This window comes from Aureobasidium melanogenum (genome assembly GCF_000721775.1).
Source record: "Aureobasidium melanogenum CBS 110374 unplaced genomic scaffold scaffold_4, whole genome shotgun sequence".
Taxonomy (NCBI): Eukaryota; Fungi; Ascomycota; class Dothideomycetes; order Dothideales; family Saccotheciaceae; genus Aureobasidium; species Aureobasidium melanogenum.
In genome coordinates this window covers 843,455-864,030 of record NW_024470056.1, presented here as the reverse complement: position 1 = coordinate 864,030, position 20,576 = coordinate 843,455, and the positions used below count along the sequence as shown (strand labels likewise).

At 51.0% G+C, this 20,576-nt stretch overlaps 10 protein-coding genes across 10 annotated transcripts; all 10 read left to right on the top strand.

The window, feature by feature from the left end:
• Positions 1-80: 80 nt before the first annotated feature.
• M437DRAFT_43131 (uncharacterized protein) lies at positions 81-512 on the top strand (the record flags this gene model as incomplete). Its single annotated transcript, XM_041020689.1, has 1 exon — positions 81-512. The coding sequence occupies one exon, from the start codon at positions 81-83 to the stop codon at positions 510-512; it is 432 nt and encodes a 143-aa protein (XP_040882386.1).
• Positions 513-1,683: 1,171 nt separating this feature from the next.
• M437DRAFT_41844 (NTF2-like protein) lies at positions 1,684-2,523 on the top strand (the record flags this gene model as incomplete). Its single annotated transcript, XM_041020455.1, has 3 exons — positions 1,684-1,893; positions 1,949-2,023; positions 2,083-2,523. Coding segments are annotated over 3 exons (726 nt in total), but the record flags the coding sequence as incomplete, so codon positions are not given.
• A 1,831-nt stretch (positions 2,524-4,354) lies between these two features.
• On the top strand, positions 4,355-6,687 carry M437DRAFT_73290 (uncharacterized protein; the record flags this gene model as incomplete). Its single annotated transcript, XM_041026000.1, has 2 exons — positions 4,355-5,552; positions 5,603-6,687. The coding sequence occupies 2 exons, from the start codon at positions 4,355-4,357 to the stop codon at positions 6,685-6,687; spliced, it is 2,283 nt and encodes a 760-aa protein (XP_040882384.1).
• Positions 6,688-7,643: 956 nt separating this feature from the next.
• Positions 7,644-8,072, top strand: M437DRAFT_41929 (uncharacterized protein; the record flags this gene model as incomplete). The annotated part of the gene is made up of 1 exon (XM_041020475.1): positions 7,644-8,072. One exon carries the CDS (start codon positions 7,644-7,646, stop codon positions 8,070-8,072), a length of 429 nt encoding a protein of 142 aa, XP_040882383.1.
• Positions 8,073-9,261: 1,189 nt separating this feature from the next.
• On the top strand, positions 9,262-11,423 carry M437DRAFT_63976 (molecular chaperone and allergen Mod-E/Hsp90/Hsp1; the record flags this gene model as incomplete). The annotated part of the gene is made up of 2 exons (XM_041024338.1): positions 9,262-9,522; positions 9,579-11,423. 2 exons carry the CDS (start codon positions 9,262-9,264, stop codon positions 11,421-11,423), a joined length of 2,106 nt encoding a protein of 701 aa, XP_040882382.1.
• Positions 11,424-12,012: 589 nt separating this feature from the next.
• M437DRAFT_42331 (O-acetylhomoserine ami) lies at positions 12,013-13,563 on the top strand (the record flags this gene model as incomplete). The annotated part of the gene is made up of 4 exons (XM_041020550.1): positions 12,013-12,061; positions 12,119-12,174; positions 12,230-13,277; positions 13,337-13,563. 4 exons carry the CDS (start codon positions 12,013-12,015, stop codon positions 13,561-13,563), a joined length of 1,380 nt encoding a protein of 459 aa, XP_040882381.1.
• Positions 13,564-13,897: 334 nt separating this feature from the next.
• M437DRAFT_82326 (uncharacterized protein) lies at positions 13,898-14,528 on the top strand (the record flags this gene model as incomplete). Its single annotated transcript, XM_041027725.1, has 3 exons — positions 13,898-14,113; positions 14,180-14,363; positions 14,431-14,528. The coding sequence occupies 3 exons, from the start codon at positions 13,898-13,900 to the stop codon at positions 14,526-14,528; spliced, it is 498 nt and encodes a 165-aa protein (XP_040882380.1).
• Positions 14,529-14,981: 453 nt separating this feature from the next.
• On the top strand, positions 14,982-15,941 carry M437DRAFT_41913 (adenylate kinase; the record flags this gene model as incomplete). Its single annotated transcript, XM_041020470.1, has 3 exons — positions 14,982-15,153; positions 15,209-15,261; positions 15,321-15,941. 3 exons carry the CDS (start codon positions 14,982-14,984, stop codon positions 15,939-15,941), a joined length of 846 nt encoding a protein of 281 aa, XP_040882379.1.
• A 303-nt stretch (positions 15,942-16,244) lies between these two features.
• On the top strand, positions 16,245-17,327 carry M437DRAFT_82324 (uncharacterized protein; the record flags this gene model as incomplete). Its single annotated transcript, XM_041027724.1, has 3 exons — positions 16,245-16,343; positions 16,398-16,441; positions 16,496-17,327. 3 exons carry the CDS (start codon positions 16,245-16,247, stop codon positions 17,325-17,327), a joined length of 975 nt encoding a protein of 324 aa, XP_040882378.1.
• Positions 17,328-18,524: 1,197 nt separating this feature from the next.
• On the top strand, positions 18,525-20,349 carry M437DRAFT_41996 (general substrate transporter; the record flags this gene model as incomplete). The annotated part of the gene is made up of 5 exons (XM_041020487.1): positions 18,525-18,970; positions 19,027-19,241; positions 19,301-19,380; positions 19,447-20,034; positions 20,092-20,349. 5 exons carry the CDS (start codon positions 18,525-18,527, stop codon positions 20,347-20,349), a joined length of 1,587 nt encoding a protein of 528 aa, XP_040882377.1.
• Positions 20,350-20,576: the final 227 nt, after the last annotated feature.

The following is a 20,576-nucleotide window of genomic DNA, read 5'->3' as shown; positions in this document are numbered from 1 at the left end:
AGTTGCTGGCCTACAATCCGACGATCTGCTTGAATCATCCAACCATCGTGAGCTGCATTTGCGTCTGAACAACCTTCATCATGTCGACGCCGCACAAGCTACCTCGTGTTGCCATTTCATACTGCACCCAATGCAAGTGGATGCTACGAGCAGCATACTTTGGCCAGGAACTGCTGTCGACCTTCGGAACAGCAATTGGCGAGATTGCCCTCATTCCCGCCTCGGGCGGCCTCTTCACTGTCTATCTGACCCACGTACCTCCTGGATCCGACGAGAATGCAGAAGCACAAGAGATATTACTATGGGATAGAAAGGCAGAAGGAGGATTTCCAGAGACTAAGGTGTTGAAACAACGTCTGAGGAACCATATTGAGCCAGGTCGAGATCTCGGTCACTCTGACAAGCCCTCCAAGACTCAGACTTCAGACACATCTTCAAAGCCAACAGAGCCTGCTCAAAGCTCTGCCGCTACAGCGGGCGAGGCAACAAAGGACTGTGAAGACTGCAAATAGCGCTCTCTTCTAGCTTCATAACACTACACTATACTACGATCACAGAATCTCGCGCACTTTCTCTGTCATCAGCTCTGCGGGATTCACATCTCGGAGTTGTGGCTCTACATGGCAGTCTTTGCAGGTATTACCCGCAGATTGAAACAGATGCAAGTTCAGGCATGCGCCAAAATTACCTTCTACACTGAATTGTATAGCTGGCGAAAACCAAGGTGAGCAAGCTTGGGCCATCGCATGCCTCATTTTGTTCCTGACCCTCCCCGTGTGTTGAAGACGGTCACAATCTTGCAACTCAGAATTCATCCTCCATCTTGAGGTACAATTCTTCTTGTTGTAAGCTATCGAAGTGCACAGTTGAAAATCGAATATGAGTCTGACCATAGAGATAGCTTTTGATGGTGTCCTCTCCGTGGAGACAACATTTTTCACGACAGTATTGTGCATTTGTATGGCTGTACTGTGACTGTCTTTGTTTAGCAGATTGGGATAAACCAGGAAGGATCCTATGGCAGGAACCGAAGGCCTTTCGATGAAAGGAAGTCTGTAGTATTTCAATCAGATAACATGTTTCGACTACCATTTGCCAAGTCTCACTGCCCATACACGAGAGTACCAAAACAGTCGATATGCCATGGACTGAGGACACCTTGGTGAAAGGATGGCTTCGTGCATCCGGAAGATGTAGCAGCAGACACAGATCTATATCACGTGGGCATGGCCGTTTGTGGCATAGGTGGTGCACGGCGCACGGCCCAAGTCTTGGTTGGAAGTGACGATGGATTTCCATCTGAACAACTTCTGCTACTCATAGACACAGTTCAAAGCTCACTCCGCTCACCACAAGCTCCAATCCTCTTACACTCTCTCGCCATCCTTTTGCAGCGCTCTCCTCTCATCTCTCATCTCTCCCCAAGCTTCTACCGCAGCTTGACGCAAAAATTGTAGATCCGTCGAGCTGCACGACTTAGTTTTATACTGGGCTGCTTTATCGTCACTTTAGAGGTGAGACTCTCCCATACACTGAGACACCTGTCGCGCACCCTGCCGCTGCTTCGATGTGGAGGCTTTGAATTGAAAAACCCAGCGCTGATACTGTTGCATCATCAGACATTGTTCCGATTTTCTGCGCCGCCGAATTACTTGCATCTGTCCGCTTCTTGGTTTCTTCACAATGGCTTCTGAATCCGCTATGAACGGCACCTTCGTCCCTCAGAATGGTTATGGCTCGATAGATCAGTCTGGCTACACCGCCCCCAGCTACCCTTCCTCTGCGCCTTCCCAATCGAACAACTCTGCTGCCGACATTCCCAAGGACGAGGTCGGCTGGTACTTCGTGGAGCAATACTACACGACCCTCAGCCGCAGCCCCGAAAAAGTCTACGTACGTGAGAGAGTAATACAATGAGATAAAGGGGACTTTCGTTGACTGGCTGCAGCTCTTCTACAACAAGCGCTCACAATTTGTCTCTGGCAATGAGACCGAGAAGGTCGAAGTCTGTGTGGGACAACGGGTACGTATTCTCTTTTTCGACACCGCACAAGATTGTCCATGTGCTGAACGGGCAAACAGGCCATCAATGAACGCATCAAGGAGCTTGACTTTTCCGAATGCAAGGTCCGCGTCACCAATGTCGACTCGCAGGCCTCGGATGACCACATCGTCATCCAGGTCATTGGTGAGATTTCCAACAAGTCGGCTCCTCATAAGAAGTTCACCCAGACTTTCGTTCTCGCTGCTCAGACTAACGGCTACTTTGTGCTGAACGACATCTTCCGTTACATCATTGAGGAGGAGGATGAGGCCGAGGCAACCGAGGAGTCCGCTGCTATTCAGGAGCCTGCCCCCACTGCTGTCCAGGAGCCCGAGCACGAGACCTTGACCAGCTCCGAGGACCCTGTTGCCATTGAGAAGGACGCTGCCAAGGTTGACAAGGAGATCGAGGAGAAGATCCTTGCTGACAAGCCCGAGGAGACCGCCGCTCCCACCGCTGTCGCCGATGACTTGCCCAAGGTTGAGACCGCTGAGCCCGCTCAGGCTGAAGCTCCTGCTGCTGCTGAGTCCGAACCCGCTGAAGCCACTGAGGCCGCTCCCGAGACCGTCACCGAGGCTGCCTCTCAGGTTCCTGTTGCACAAGACTTGGAGACCGAGAAGCCCAAGGACCCTGAGCCTACTCCCGCCGTCCGCTCTCCTGTGAAGCAGGCCGCTCAGCCCGCAAAGGCCGCCGCTCCTGCTAAGCCCGCTGCTCCCGCCGCCCCCAAGACATGGGCCAACCTCGCCGCTGCTGCTCACCGCGTTGCCACCCCTGTCGTCACTCCCCAACCATCCGCTTCTGCCGCCCCTGTCCAGCCCAAGGCTGCTCCTCAACCCGAGCCTGCAGCTAAGCCTACACCCTCCGCACCTACCCAGGAGGCTGCTGCTGCTCCTGCACGCGAGTCTTCCCCCGCCGCTCCTAGTGCCGACCAACAAGAAGAGTGGACCAGCGTCGGCGACAAGAAGCAGAACAAGGGCCAGGCCGCTGCCGGTGCTCAAGACACCCCTCAGTACCGTGCTTACGTCAAGAACGTCCACGAGAGTATCACTCTTCCCACTCTGAGAGAGGCCATTGAGAAGCACGGTGAGCTCGCGTACTTTGACGCTAACAGACCCAAGGTAAGCTTCCTGACCAAAAGCCAGCTTCATGGATACTGACACTTAAGCAGAACTGCGCCTTTGTCGACTTCAAGACCCTTGAAGGCTACAAGGCTGCCCTCAAGGCTAGCCCCATCTCGATTGGTGAGCATGCCATCACCATCGAGGAGCGCCGTCCCAAGGACAACAGACCCTTCTTCCAGGGCAACCGTGGTGGTGCCAGAGGTGGTCGTGGCGGTGCCAACCAAGCCCCTCGTGGCTCTTTCCAGGGTGGCCGTGGTGGCGGCTCCCAGAGAGGCCGTGGCGGTGCCGCCTCTCGCGGCCGTGGTGGTGCCCAGGCTGCCTAAACGCTTTCTACGACACGGGCTGAAACAACAAGCGTGACTCAGCCCTTATCTGTAAAATATGACGCGATATGCCTCCCTTTCGAAAAAGTTATTTCTCAGCGTTGAAGCGATTTGGAGACGGACTCCAGAACCTCGACACGCTGCTCAAAACTTCGGACATTTGTCACTAATGCATAGCGGCGCGTGTTTGTCATTGGTTTCTCTTTCCATCCTACCGACTGTGTTTCTGTTGTTTGTTGCGGAGTTTTATGGGCCTTGCAGTCTGTACTAACACGGTTGCGGATGGGCTCTGGAAGGTGTGGATGGGATGTCGAAAACGGTGACTTTTCTTCGGAGCACGCGGATCATCTGGCGTAGTTTGGCTTGAGGGTGAACGAAGAAGCAGGCCAAGTTGGGCTGTAGCTATTGTGCATGCTCTTCATGAACGACGGTAGATATGCAGAATGAACGATGACACTTCTCATGACAGCCTTCTGAACCAATGTTTTACATTGCTTTTGTCAGTTCAATTCCGTGAATTCGATTTGACTAGCCTCAAAAACAGTGAATACTGCCAATCTTCCAGCAATACCGTGCATTTCTTAAACTGTAGCGTGACAGATTGGCACACGAGCAGCAAGGTAAGTTGGGAGGGACGTTGTAGATACGCACGGTTCATGCGGGGCCCCGCCGATCAGATGCGCAGCTTATCATGTCATGGGCTCATCCATCCACTTGGACTTGTCACCAGGCATCAAGTCGTCTTATTGAGCAAATAGTCGTATGATCAGTCGTATAATGAGAACCACTTTCCTTGGCACCTCTGGGACCTCACCGGCGTCCTCAACGCATCTTCAGAACAAGTCTACCGCCCTCCGTGTTCAATCATGAGCCACTCCGAACGAGCGTGGTCGCGGTCAAAGAAGCTCCCCTGTACTGATGCAGGTACCGCACCGATCCCGGGATACACGCAGCCACCGACCACCTTCTTTCTCAGAAGAGAGAGGGACATGAAAAAGGCTCAGGCCGAGAAGAGTGACCAGCAACAGGATCAGGACAACAACTATGGCGTCGAGAGCCTGGATGAAACCCTCGAGGTTGCCTTCGCCTCCACGACCCCAGAGTCGTCTTCGTCTCCGTCGAACACCGTCTCTGGCAAGAAACGGAAGATTGGAAACCCCGTCCACCCCAAGATCGCTGCAGCTGCCCAACGCATCATATCTTCCGAAGAGCGGCCTTCGTCGCGAACATCTTCAATCATGTCCCCCACCCAAAGACCCTTGACTCCCTCTCCAACCCGTCGCCATATTCGAAGTGAATCCCTTACATCCTTGGGTCGTTCATTTACCTCTCTACGTGCTGGCGGCACTAGCAATCCACGATCGCCTAGTGTGAAAAGTGTACGTCTTTCAGACGAAGAAGGAAGTATCATCGACGACACTGCTAGCCAGGCCTTACACTCTTCGAGCGACGATGACGATGTCTTCGCTGACGAGACGCTGCTTGATTCCACCCCTCAGGCTGTCCCCCTGAGCAGTGTACCTCAATTGATCATGCCCAGCATATCCATGCCTGCGCGCCGACCTTTCACAGAAAGAGGTAAGCGCATGCCCCGGCTTAGGATCATGGTCGCTGGGCCCTCTGGTATAGGCAAGACAAGTTTGATCAAAAGCATCGTCCAGGTGTGTGAGGACATTGTACATGTCGACCCTGTTGTGGCGATAGACTCGTCCTCAACCTCAACTACACTTGCACATGATGTATTTGAAACTCATGCCTCGACCAAATCCTATCCGTCTTGGTGGTCAGACATCGAACAAGGACGTGGTTTGAGACGCCGAAAGAGTATGGGAGACTCCATCCTCGAGCGTAATATCTCCTTCATCGATACCCCTGGTTGGACTATGAGCGGCGCAAACGACCAAGAGAATATGGACGATGCCATTAACACCGTCCACGAGCACATAGAGGCGTCATTGCGAAGAAACACTCTGTCAGGAGAATTGAGTGATATAGATCTGCTCGGTGTCTTGAGTGGCAGCGGAGGATTCCAAGTCGATGCGTTACTCTACATGTTCCATCCCAGTAAGTTTCTCATGGCTATTCATGACTTCAAGGTAACTGACACTATTCAGCATCTCACCAAATTACTCCCACTGAAATCGATGTTCTTCGGCGCCTCTCCGCATTAACCAACATAATACCTGTCATTGGTAGAGCTGATACATGCCAAAGTGACAATCTCATGGATACAAAGACAGCTATCCGATCTAGCCTTGAAGCAGCTGGGATCGGAACACTCACCTTCCAGGCAGCGAATGCTCAAGACGTCTTGACATCGTCGCCTTTTGCAGTATCGTCAGCCTTGAGCGAGGACACAGAGACCATGGATGCGAGCGTGCTCATGTCCTCTGAGTATGTGCAGCCTCTGGTCTCAAGCGATCTTACCCAGTTGGTCGACCGGCTGTTTGATCCCGATAACGCTCAATGGTTGCGACATTGTGCTGTCCGAAAATTCATTCAGTGGCGAAGAGAATACTTGAAGACATCGTTCGACTCACACAAGCGCGAGCTTCGCGAGCTTGCACTCGAACGACTCGGTTGTCTGCAAGATGCTGCGCCATCCTCCATTTCTTCTGTATTGTCTTCGCCTTCGGGATTTCTAGCGCCACAGATACCTACTCCGAGCCAGCGAGGGTCTTCACCCACCCCTTTCAAGCTTGTACCTGCTATATACACGACTTCGCAGTACGACTTCGGCAGGGGTATTGATGCTCACAATCTTGACAGAGATAACATGAACTTACCCCAATGGGCATACAACTTGAAGGTTGCCCTCGACATTGAAACCCAAGAAAGGAAACAATTGACTACGGGTACTGATGGGAAACACGAAGCTAGCTCAGCCTTGGTCAGATCTGGCTACGAGATACCTCATCATGTTGATCGTAGTAAACCAGACAGTCTCGATCGTCAAGATCCTCTAGGCTTGCTTGCGCTGAGTCAACGATTTCACATCAACAAATGGAGTGTTCTGCAGGTGGTCGGAGTGTGCGGTGCTGTCGCCTGGGTAGCAAGAAATTGGGTGACAGTATCAGAAGCGTTGGGCTTGAGCACGCCGAGTGTCGAGCTTCCTGGGTATGCAGTAGTGTCAGCCAGGGACAACAGCAGGGCTCCTCTTGAGTTGTTGAGAGCCTTCCTGACAGGAGGCAAGTGGTAGCGACCTTAGTCAGGCAAGGAGGGTTGAAACGATAAGACGAAATGAATGAGTCAAGGACAGTCCCAGTCGGTGTAGCATGACTTCTTGGGTGCTACGAACAAGCGGAATGCGTGGTTTGTGTACTTCCTTGCCTTAGAAATACCGCTGCACGTGGCGCTGATCGAGGCCACGTTGACGTGACAGTTGCACGACTTGATGGACAGATCCGTTACCAGCACATTGAAACGTCCGTATTGGTTTTGCTCTGCAGTGATTATGCCATGAAATATGTAGATTTACTGCGTATATTCAAGCGGATTCTCGCCAGCGAATGCGCTGTCCATGCGATCGTAAGAGTCAATGGCAGGATATCGTGTGCGGTGGTTGTGCTGTGAAGATCCCTGGCCGGCGGCATGATCTAGCATGTCGAGCGGTACAAAGGGGTCCGTCATCCGACATTACTGACCAGGAATATGAATGCATTTTCGGGGATCGCTATCTTGTCTCGTAGCCTTTTAATCGAAACACAGTCCGTTTCTCTTTGACGGATACTTGTCAGCAAATCCAGGTTGCAAAGTAAACAGCACACTGGCCAGGAAGCGGGTGAGACATCAGCTGTGCCCGATATGAAAAGCACGATTCAATGACCATGCAGCTGACGATAAAAGAGTCTAGCACAAGATTGACAACTCCTGAATCTCCGCATATAGATCTAGTCATGGTACGTGTCATGGCAAAGACCTTGTCATTTTTCCCCATTGCCCACTTGCCTTTTAGCACCAATTTTTGGATTTTTGCTTGTCTGAGAGCCCCTCACACCACCGTTTCCAGTGTTTGCTTCTCTACGCCAACACAACGCTTGGCTGATCTCTGACATCTCCAATTTCTGATAGTCGAACGACTTGTCCTCAACACACAACCAATCTCTCAGACTCTCTACGCATTCCGGCGCACCATCCCTACAGCCGTCAATCGCAATGAGCACCTCTTCTACCGTCACAAACAACACAGCCGATGCTGGCTCCAAGCATGAGGCATACCAAAACTCGCTCTCGACAACTACCTACGACACAGATAAGATCGCTGTGAACGAGCCCCGCGCCTCGACGAGCACCGTCGGCACCGCCGACCCTCGCACCCAAGACATCAGGTCGTGGAAGGCTGGCTTCCAGCGCATGTCGGACGAGCGTCTCGAGAAACAGCGCTACCAGCTCAGCGAAAAGAAGGATGACGAAATCAACACCATCGCTCTGGGCGCAAAGGTCGAGCGCGCACTCGGCAGGAGAATGACTGGTCAGGATGCTCAATTCACACGAAGAGGGTCGCTGCCGGCTGCGCAAAGCACACAGGGACAGCAAGAGCCAATTGAGCTGCCCGACAAGAGAAGCGTCGAGATTACTTCATGAGGACAGAGAGCAGTACCTGGCAGGATACCTTTTGGGCTGAGCACTGTCGGTCGACATAATCATTTGCATGAGCCAAACACTGAGGTTGGATGAGCGCGCGGAATTACTTCTTTTCGGTCGGGCGTTATTGGATACAATCTTCTCGGGCATCAATCAGAGGCGACGCGGTTGACTTTTGCAGGTCCGGATGTTTTGAGAAGTGATGCTTGATGGGGAGGTTTCTTTTTGACTGGCAGAGGCACTTATATTGCATTTTAATCACCACTTCAATCAAACTGCATAATACAATTCGAAATCACTGCAAGTGTCTCGCTGCTCAAGAAAGATCCTGGTCAAGTGCATCGGGTAGACAACAATCTTTTGGTAGTCCGGACCATGTTCCGTGAGAGAGTTTGAAACAATCCTTATCAATTGACGCGTGAGCATGTGTACCACAATCTCAACAGAAATGTCCCCCTCCGCGCATCAAACATGTAGCGCGTATAGCTATAGAATTGCACAATAGTAACAGGACACAAGATGGTTTCCACTAACAGGCAAGAAGTTATTGCCTCTATGTGGACATGCCTCTATTTCATAAGACAATTGTGCATTTGTATAGTCTATGTTTCGCTCTTGACTGTAGTCGGAGTATGATAGGAGTTATGAACAGTAGTACTCCATGGTCAGGGTTGGCAGACTGTACTCCGTAGCCACTAGAAGATTCGGGTGGCAAGGCCGCCGCCCACCAGTATCCCCGCAAAGTCTGGACTCACGGAGGATGCGACAGACTTCAATCAGCCAGTCCTTGCGAGGCCAACATAGGTAAAAGATCATGGAAATGTTTACTTTGCTATGCACCAACTGTCACATGTCACAGTAATCAATCGAGTAACTAGTGAAAGATCACGGTTGTGGTAGAGACTTCTAGTGGGTTCGGCGGCTGTCAAAGATGTGAAAGGGAAGTTGTTGCTCGAAGCAACGAAGCTTTCGAAGCTTGGCGGTTCCATTGAATGCTTTGAATTTCTACGGAGACGGCGGCGCATGGGATACAAATCCCTTCTCACTCAGACTTCCAGACTTTCCCCTCTTCACATCCACACATCTTCTTTTCTCTCTCAGATACCCGGCTGTCTCTATCCCAGCAGTCACTTTTTGCTTTGATCTCTGTGTTTGTCCTCGTTTGAATCAATCTCCCACCACCATCAACATGGCCGCCGAGACCTTTGAGTTCCAGGCTGAGATCTCTCAGCTGCTCTCGCTGATCATCAACACTGTCTACTCCAACAAGGAGATCTTCCTCAGAGAACTCATCTCCAACTCGTCCGATGCTCTTGACAAGATCCGCTATGAGGCTCTTTCCGACCCCAGCAAGCTCGACTCTGGCAAGGACTTGCGCATCGACATCATCCCCGACAAGGAGGCCAAGACTCTTACCATCCGCGATACTGGTATTGGTATGACCAAGGCTGTAAGTGATAAATCCTTCCACTCACTCCGTCGAACTGTTACTGACTTTGCTCTCAGGACCTCGTCAACAACCTCGGTACGATTGCCCGTTCCGGTACCAAGCAGTTCATGGAGGCCTTGACCGCTGGTGCCGATATCTCCATGATTGGTCAGTTCGGTGTTGGTTTCTACTCTGCCTACCTCGTCGCCGACAAGGTTACCGTCACCTCCAAGAACAACGATGACGAGCAGTACCTCTGGGAGTCATCAGCTGGTGGCACCTTCACCCTCACCCAGGACACCGAGGGTGAGCAGCTCGGCCGCGGTACCAAGATGGTCTTGCACCTCAAGGATGAGCAGCTCGACTACCTGAACGAGGCCAAGATCAAGGAGGTCGTCAAGAAGCACTCCGAGTTCATCTCATACCCCATCTACCTTCACGTCCTCAAGGAGACCGAGAAGGAGGTCCCTGATGAGGAGGCTGAGGAGAAGACCGAGGAGGGTGACGAGAAGAAGCCCAAGGTCGAGGAGGTCGATGATGAGGACGAGAAGAAGGAGAAGAAGACCAAGAAGGTCAAGGAGAGCAAGATCGAGGAGGAGGAGCTCAACAAGACCAAGCCCATCTGGACCCGCAACCCCGCCGACATCACCCAGGAGGAGTACGGTTCATTCTACAAGTCCCTCAGCAACGACTGGGAGGACCACCTCGGTGTCAAGCACTTCTCCGTTGAGGGTCAGCTTGAGTTCCGCGCCATCCTCTTCGTTCCCAAGCGCGCTCCCTTCGACCTCTTCGAGACCAAGAAGACCAAGAACAACATCAAGCTCTACGTCCGCCGCGTCTTCATTACTGACGATGCCACCGACCTCATTCCCGAGTGGCTGTCGTTCGTCAAGGGTGTTGTCGACTCTGAGGACCTTCCCCTCAACCTGTCCCGTGAGACTCTTCAGCAGAACAAGATCATGAAGGTTATCAAGAAGAACATCGTCAAGAAGACTCTTGAGCTCTTCAACGAGATCGCTGAGGACCGTGAGCAGTTCGACAAGTTCTACACTGCCTTCAGCAAGAACCTCAAGCTTGGTATCCACGAGGACGCTCAGAACCGTCCTCAGCTCGCCAAGCTCCTCCGCTTCAACTCCACCAAGTCCCTCGACGAGGTCACCTCCCTCCAGGACTACATCACTCGCATGCCCGAGCACCAGAAGCAGATGTACTACATCACTGGAGAGTCCCTCAAGGCCGTCCAGAAGTCTCCCTTCCTTGACGCCCTTAAGGAGAAGAACTTCGAGGTTCTCTTCCTCGTCGACCCCATCGATGAGTACGCTTTCACTCAGCTCAAGGAGTTCGAGGGCAAGAAGCTCGTTGACATCACCAAGGACTTCGAGCTCGAGGAGACCGATGAGGAGAAGAAGAAGCGTGAGGAGGAGGAGAAGGAGTACGAGTCTCTTGCCAAGAGCTTGAAGAACGTCCTCGGCGACAAGGTCGAGAAGGTCGTTGTTTCCCACAAGCTCGTCGGCTCTCCTTGCGCCATCCGTACTGGTCAGTTCGGTTGGTCCGCCAACATGGAGCGTATCATGAAGGCTCAGGCTCTCCGTGACACCTCCATGTCCTCGTACATGTCTTCCAAGAAGACTTTCGAGATCTCGCCTGCTTCTCCTATCATCAAGGAGCTCAAGAAGAAGGTTGAGACTGACGGCGAGAACGACCGCACCGTCAAGTCCATCACCCAGCTTCTCTACGAGACCTCCCTCCTCGTCTCTGGCTTCACCATTGACGAGCCCGCCGCCTACGCTGAGCGCATCCACAAGCTCGTCTCCCTCGGCCTTAACGTCGACGAGGAGGCTGAGACCAGCGAGGAGGCTGCCAGCACCGAGGCCCCTGCTGCCGAGGCCGCCGGCGAGTCCGCCATGGAGGAGGTTGACTAGATGCTCTTGACTACAGCCAATAGCATTATTTAATGTCGTCACGTATTCTCTTTTTGTACTACAAAATCGTTTTTCTTAGATTTAATGTCATCGAGGAGGATCTGGGCAGGAGGAGTTGATGAGAAGCCCTTAGGTTGATACAGATTTGTCCTTCTGGCATCGCAAAGGTGTTTCGCAAACCTTTTTCCAATACAAGAATCCATCCAATTTTCTGAACAATTGAGCCTTTCTTTTCTTGCTTTCTTGTGATGTTTATTCATGTTTTGATTATGGTGTGGTGACAGCTTGAGCTTTCCTCCTTGCCCACCGTCCGTACTTACCGATTTTTCCATACCTGCCAATGCCTTTCATCTTTACCTCGCAACAAGTATTACTCGTTCCTGTTCTGCGATGTCGCTCTATCCAAAGCACGACGGAGGGATGGAAGATACGAGCATCGATTGCGTGATCGACAACCATTGACGTGCCCCGCGCCTGGATGAGGGGCAGCGCCTGTCATGTTTGAGTCACTTGACAGATAAAACCTCTATTGTTACCTCGCCAACTCGCTGAATATCCTGCTGTATAGCTATTGAGAAAGAGACAAACCATGGCTGACGACAAGAAGCCCCATTTCGAGACCTTGCAATTGCATGCCGGTATGGAGACTTGATCATCATATATTCCGGTAGAGAGCTAACCATATGCACCAATAGGCCATGAGCCGGACAGTGCTTCCAATTCGCGTGCTGTACCAATCTATGCAACTACAGTATGAACATCTGGCAGACCATCATGCAAGACTTGACTCTAACTTCCCTCGCCAGTCCTATGTCTTCAACGATTCTGCCCATGGCGCTCGCTTGTTCGGCCTCAAGGAGACCGGCAACATTTACAGCCGTATCATGAATCCAACTGTCGATGTTTTCGAGAAACGTATGGCTGCGTTGGAAGGAGGTGTTGCAGCTGTCGCAGCATCATCTGGTCAATCGGCTCAATTCATGGCAATTGCAGCACTAGCTCATGCGGGTGACAATATCGTCTCGACCTCGAACTTATACGGTGGAACTTACAACCAGCTCAAGGTGTTTTTCCCGCGATTGGGCATCACGACAAAGTTTGTGGACGGTGACAAGGCAGAAGACTTCAAGAAGGCTATTGATGACAAGACTAAAGCCGTCTATGTTGAGAGCATCGGAAACCCAAGATACAATGTGCCAGATTTCGAGGCTATCGTCAAGATCGCGCATGAGGCTGGCGTGCCAGTTATCGTCGACAATACATTCGGTGCAGGTGGATACTTCTGCCGCCCAATCGACCACGGAGTCGACATCGTCATTCACAGCGCAACCAAATGGATCGGCGGTCATGGCACCACTGTTGGAGGTGTGGTAATCGACGCTGGTCGCTTTGACTGGGGCACTCCAGAGGCTCGCAAAAGATTCCCACAGATGAGTGAGCCCTCGGAAGGGTTCCACGGCCTCAAGTTCTGGGACACTTTCGGCAAGCTTTCTTTCATCGTGCGAGTCCGTGTTGAAATCCTCCGAGATGGAGGTATGGCTCTCAACCCCTTTGCTGCCCAACAATTACTTCTGGGTATCGAAACCTTGAGTCTGCGGTGTGAGAGACATGCTCAGAACTCGCTTGCGTTGGCTCAATGGCTCGAGAAGAACGAGCATGTTTCTTGGGTCAGCTATCCTGGTCTTCCGAGCCATGCCAGTCATGAACTGGCCAAGAAATACCTACCAAGAGGTTTTGGAGGTGTGCTTTCCTTTGGCGTAAAAGGTGATGCCGATGCTGGTAACCAGGTTGTCGATGGCTTCAAGCTGATTTCAAACCTCGCAAACGTTGGTGATGCAAAGACACTTGCAATCCGTAAGTGATGATGAACATACAAGATTCTTGCGCTTGTTTTGCTGATTCTTACTCAACAGATCCCTGGAGTACCACTCACGAGCAGTTGAGTGACGAAGAGAAGATCAGCAGTGGAGTCACCGAGGATCTGATCAGAATATCGGTCGGCATCGAGCACATTGACGATATCATTGCCGACTTTGAACAGTCATTCGAGGCTTCAAAGGCTGGATCCAAGGGTAAAGATCATCCTGAGAATGCTGACAAGAAGCCCGATGCAGATGAGCCTACGAGGCTTGAAGTTTGAAGAGTCGTAATACAAATATGGTTATTAGCTCCCTCACAATCCCATCTCATCCCATCATGAGATTTGACAGTCAACATAAATTCGAACCAATAACTGCTTCTAGGTGCGAACGTGGTGCACTGTTGGTGAAGGCATTCAAGCTCAACAAGAATGGAAACAACTCATGAGAGGGGCAGCGAGAAAACAGCTCGTAAGGTTTGGTCAGGCGCAGTGAAAACACCGCGTAACATGCTCACACATTTCAACGCTTTTATGTTTCGAGCTACCATCTCCGAATATATAAACACCGTCAGGAGCCATATACTGCTTGTATCTTCATTCCCAAACATCAACCATGGTTCAATTTCTCAGACTTGTTGGCTTCGTCGCTTCTCTGGCAGTTGTCGTTCATGCTGTCCCTGTGGACAAACCTAATGATCACAAAGACCATAACAGTCAGAAGGAGCTTGAGGCTGAGGAAGCTGCCTTCAAAGTCATGAGCTTGGAACAAAGGCTGCAGAAGCATGCCAACCACAAGATCTACAGACCTGATGGCACTGCCAAGTGTGTGGTAAGTGCTTGCTTATACCACGAAGACATTAATGAGTTGCTGCTGATACCTTTTGACCACCAACAGAGAGAATGTCTCGAGTCGACTCCTGGCTACCCTATCCTTACTGCAACCTACGGGGAGACGTGCAAGGACAACGAAACCATGCGTGCTTTGGGGAACTGGCTTGACGGCGATGTTCACTCGTGCATTGAGGCCAAGAGAGAGAAAATGAAGAAGCAAGACAAACTCTCACCCAACTACGCACCGTGTGACGCAGGCAAGTAAATCGTCCGGTACATGAACATGAGCTATATGTACTGACGGAACCGTCTCAGCCTTGGATCTGTTCATCGTCAAGGTCGATGACATGTGCAAATACATACAGCAAGACTTTGAAGACATGAAATACATGCCACTTGACACTTGGGAGTAGAGGCAGTGGCAATAGAACCCTCTCGAGTTCAGGAGTAGATAGATATATGATTCGGCAGCTTTATCTTTTCAACAATATAATGGCAAAATTTCCCCACCGGCTCACAGTTCGGTGCATATGCAGAAGCCGGTAAAGCAGCTTGTGACCATTTCTCGAGATTTATATTGAGACTTGACACACTCATGGGAACAATGCAATTGTCTCGTAAGCTGCAGCTTCCGTGTCCATAGGTTGGCGCAATCTAGTGAATCTGCAATGGAGTGACAGGGTTCATTTTGAATGAAACAAGTCGGAATTGTGGAAGCTGTGGATGAATGGATAATTTTGCCAAGAGGACGCACATACCGAGGCCGACTTGCGCAGTAGCCGCGAGCATTTGGGTCTATTCTCCGAACTTGGTGTTGCGCTTCCACTTGACTTGGTCTACTCAATTCACCTCACACAACTATCACAATGGCACCTCTCGGAGAGCAACTGGTGGATCAGCTTAAGGGCACCGTCGACAAGCTCGAGGCTCGCGTTGCCGAGCTCGAGGCCCGTCTTCACGGCAAGGCTCAGAGCTCTGCCTCGTCCTCGTCCAGCGATGAGAGCATGAGAATCATCCTGATGGGTCCCCCCGGTGCCGGTATGCGCGATTCAGAAACTCTTGCCTGCTTTCTCCGCGACTGACTTATGGCTAGGCAAGGGTACCCAGGCCCCCAAGATCAAGGAGAAGTACTGTGTCTGCCACTTGGTACGTCTGCGCAATCATGCCAATACAGGCCAATCCAACAACGACTAACACGCGCGCAGGCTACCGGTGACATGCTCCGCGCCCAGGTTGCAAAGAAGACCGAGTTGGGCAGACAGGCCAAGAAGATCATGGACCAGGGCGGTCTCGTCAGCGACGAGATCATGATTGGCATGATCAAGAGCGAGCTCGAGAACAACCCTGAGTGCAAGTCTGGTTTCATTCTCGACGGTTTCCCTCGCACCGTCGCCCAGGCCGAGCGCCTTGACGACATGCTCAAGGCCCGCCAGCAGTCGCTCAAGCACGCCGTTGAGCTCCGCATCGACGACGAGCTGCTCGTCTCTCGTATCACCGGTCGTCTCGTCCACCCCGCTTCCGGCCGTTCTTACCACAAGATCTTCAACCCTCCCCAGAAGGCCATGACCGACGACATCACTGGCGAGCCCCTCGTCCAGCGTGCCGACGACAACGAGGCTACCCTCAAGAAGCGTCTGGCTACCTACCACGACCAGACTTCGCCCGTCATCTCCTACTACCAGAAGACCAACATCTGGAGAGGCATTGACGCCAGCCAAGAGCCCGGAGCCGTGTGGAAGAGCATCCTGGGTGTCTTTGAGAAGGGCGGCAACGGTAACATCCCTGCTTCGGGCAGCCTTCTCCAGAAGATTGGTCTCCAGAAGTAGACTTGTGGCTCCTAACGATCAACGAGAATTATCACTTTCCAGCGACGGCGAGGTGAATATGGCTTTTTACGCGGACAATTTTGTACAATAAAACGAGACACCATCTTTTGCTGGGTTTGTCTTTGTAATTTGAAATCACAAAAGTCGGCAACAATTGGACACTTTTTTCTTCACTCTCATACTTGCGAAATTTCGGGCAGGCACGTATAAACTAAATCCAGCCTCGCTCTTTCCATCTTGCACTCTCTCTTCTCAATACTGTTGCCTGATTCTTCACTTTAGCATCTCCATCTTGTCTTCTTTATGCCTCTGCAAACAGCCATCGTCCTCAATCTGGTGACCATGACTGCGCTATCTCACCATCCAATCCCAACTGACATTCAGACTCGCCATTCGGCGCCTGTCAGTCTTCAATGCATTTGATCTTATTTTCATATCTTACTGACCTTGTCCCAGATGGGTGTCTTCTCGGCACATCGTCAGCATACCAGCGTTTCCAAGTATGTTCAATATCGTCCTCGGCATGACAAGACCCTACTCTGACATCGATGCAGTCACGATCCATCGACGCCCGTCAAGCCTCCTGGGCAGTCGAAGTACACCATCGCAAAAGAAACTCCTCCTTCGTCCTCGAAGCTCGCTAGCAGACCTCCCACACCAGTACCAGACTGTCCACCACCTGTATTGACCAGACAATCCACTGCCAACAATCTCACTCACCCATCGACTGGCCCTTCTAACGTTCAATCATCCGAGTTGAGGCACTCCTTTGCAACTCATGAAGCACCATCGCCCGCCTTCGAGCTCTCGCCAGCTTCAGAGTCTACAATCTACCGCTTCCCACCTACGCCTCCTCTGCCCAAGGAGTGGAACGGCACTCACGACCATGCTATGTGTGTTCTTGATACATGCAACTATTCCCTCAATGCCATTGTCAAGAAGCTTCGAAGTGCCTTCCCCGAGCTTGCCAGATCTCCTTTGACTCCAATTATGGTCGACAAGCGTCTGCGTGTTCTCGATCAGAATCCGGACATTGATTACTTCCGCACCGGTCTCGAGCATGCAAATCGTGAGAGCCTGGAGAAGGCTCGTCGTGGAAAGGCCACCAGTACCGATACTGGCCCTTCTGGCTACGATACACACATACCAGCCGACCCCAGAGTCTCGACTCTTACAGCTCCTACTTCAACAATCGATAGCAGCCTCATGAGCAGCATGCCGAGCCTTCTCGACCTTCCAAAGAAGCTGATTGACGCCCGCCATGAATCGGAGCTATCCCACAAACCCACAGAGTCCAAGAAATCGCAAGCTAATAGTCCCACCCGACCACTTGAGTCTGGTTTTCTTTCTCACAGCACTCCTACCGCCGAGAAGGACATGTCGTAAACATGATGTGATGAGGTGGACATTTCCACGTGCTAGGCTACAAGCTGTTTATGAGCAAGAGTATTTTAACGACAACACGTTTACACAGCCTAATGGGCTCGTTGAGGCAGACTATGATCAAGTTCTAGCTCTTATAGATTCATATGTACAAGAATAATGGTAATGTGTGGTGGTTTTTATGAACACCGAGGACAATAATATGCTTTCTAAAGCGCATTGTCAACCACTTTGCTGTTTCCGATGATGCATGCTAACCTTAACCACCCCAGGTTCAACACCCACAAATATGAGCTAGATCATGGCGACACGCAGCGCGTATACTTCCTGGCGAGTCAGCGTGGAATGCAAGAGTTGTGGTTTAGAAAGATGTGAGACTGGAATCTAAAATCAGGGTCGCACCATCACCATCGAGGACTTGACGAACAGAAGCGACAAATAGGCAAACAGCCTCGATCTGTCTAGCAGAACATCAAAGTTGAAAGTTAATTCGACCGGCTCAACTCGTCCCTGACCAACGCTACCCGAGATTGTGTTGTAGTCGTCCAGTTCTGCAACTTCCCACAATCAATTGTTCTGATGTTATTGCATTGCGTGGTTATGGTATCTGGGTTTTTGAAGTCATGCTTGATGAACAGCAACGTCCTGTCAAGCATGTGCTGCGAAACCCTTTTTTTCCATGACCCCTCTCACAGCAATACCGAGCAATGCACACCGAGAACAGGTTGTAATCATGGCGTGCCCTCCACTTGCCCCGAGTCGGCAACAACGCCGTTTGTCGGCGTCCGCAGCCGCTCTTTCTCTACCTCCTGCTGCTTTGAGAGCTTGGCATACCGCTACTTCCTACCAGTCCAGTCTCTTGGAAGGTTCAAGAATACAAGGATCTATATTTGAAGTTACTCGACAAGGTGACATCGGGTTGAGTCAACCCTTGGCCCCCAAGATTCGCTCTGTTGTTCTGCCCATGGGGTCCCCATAATCGACACCTTGCCAAGGCACTCGCTAGACTACTGGTATGCATATGCAGATCTGTGCTGCAGCGATGTATTGACCTCGGCTTGATCAAGTGTCCATGAGTGAGGAATTAATTCCTTCAAGCCACATTGCTATGACAGCCACGATGCAACTTCATATAAGACGGCGGTCGCCGAGTCATTCGGTATAGACATTTCAGATCACCACGAATATACCCTGACAGTCATGGCATCGAAGATCTTGAAGGATACTGCGACGAAGCATGATGTGGAAGTCGACAATGCCGAGCAACCAGCCTTCAACACAACTCTTCCTGTTACATGGTACAAAGATGCAGGCCTGCTCAAGCTCTATTCTTTGCTCATCATCCCACTGCTCAGTGCCACGACGAATGGTTATGATGGCAGTCTACTGAACGGACTACAAACGATGGAACCTTGGCAGGATTACTTTGACAATCCTAGTGGTAGCACATTGGGTCTGTTCAGCGCTATCTTGCAAGTCGGATCTTTCTCTGCCATCTTCTTCTCTTCATACCTTGCCGATCTTCTTGGCCGCAGGGCTGGCATTACCGTTGGCATGGTTGTTTTGTTGGTCGGTGTCGTTCTCCAAGTGGTTCCAACAGTAGACACAGGCATGTACATTGGTGGCAGATTCTTGGTGGGAATGGGGTTAGCAACCACTGCTATCACAAATTCCACTACCATTACTGACAGCTTTTTGCTAGATCTAATATTGCACAAGGCTCAGCACCGCTGCTCATTCTGGAACTTGCTCATCCGGCTCATCGAGGCAAGGTTACAACATTGTACAACACGCTCTGGTGCGTCGGTGCAATCGTCGCCGCTTGGACTGTCTTCGGAACAACATCCTATACCTCAAGTGCAGCTTGGAGAATCCCAACGGCTGTCCAGGCTGTCATGCCATTGATTCAGCTGATAGGTCTGTGGATAGCGACTTCCCATGCTACTCTGACGTCCTACTAACATGCTGTTCTCCAGGCATATGGCTCCTTCCCGAAAGTCCCAGATGGCTTGTTTCCAAAGACCGCCACGAACAAGCTCTCGAAGTCCTCGCAAAGGTCAGTATAACATATCTCTTTCCATCTTCAGGTAAATCCGGCTAACAGGAACAAAACTCCACACAGTACCATGCAAACGGCAACGAACAAGACTCTTTAGTTCAGAGCGAATATCTTGAAATCCGCGAGACCCTTCGAGCCGAAAAAGAGTTCTCCGCGCAAGGTTGGAAAGGCATGATTTCCAACAAAGGTAACAGGAGACGCATCACACTCATCGCGCTTGTTTCTTTCTTCTCCCAATGCTCTGGCAATGGACTGGTATCTTATTACCTCCACGATATCCTCGAGAGTGTTGGCATGACAGATTCCTACGACCAAGCTCTCTTTAATGGAGGGCTCCAGATATACAATTTCTTGGTTGCTGTGCTGTTCTCGGTCCTGCTTGTCGACAAACTCGGACGAAGAAAACTGTTTCTGATCGCTGCTGGTGGTATGTTGGTGAGTTTCAGCATCTGGACGGCGTGTTCGGCCGTATACAGTCAGACCGGCAACAAAGCAGCTGGAAAAGCAGTCTTGGCCATGATCTTCCTCTTCTACGGCATGGCAGGTTTTGCATGGCCTGGTCTGACGGTCGCGTACTCCGCCGAGATCTTGCCCTTTAACATTAGAGCAAAGGGAATGGCGTTGCTTATGGCCTTCCAGTCTCTCGCATCGGTGAGCTTGTTTTGTACTAGACATTTATCTGAACCTTGATATTGATGATATTGCTAGGTTTTGAACCAATACGTCAATCCCATCGGCCTCGAGAACATCGCTTGGAAGTTCTACTTTGTCTACATCGTCATTCTGGTCATTGAGTGTATCGTCATTTACATGTACTTCCCAGAAACTCGTGGACTTACTTTAGAAGAAGTCGGACATCTTCTTGATGATGACGAGATGAACGATGTCGTTCATTCGCGCATGGAGAAGGTCGCTTCTATTGAGGTTGTGCATCACGAAGTGGCCGGAGAGGACAAAAAAATGTAGATAGAAAGTCGCGATACTTCTGAATATAGGTCCTTGTTCTTCTTGGAGGCACGTTATGGTGCCACTCATGACGAGATCAATTGACGATGGGTTGTCGTGAACCGCCGGAAAGGACTAGATCAGACGGATATATTATACAGAGACAGACGTTGTCGCTTTTCCTTTCGCTTATGTAATTATACAATGGGTTTCTGGCTATGAAACGATGATGAGGTTTTCCAAAACAA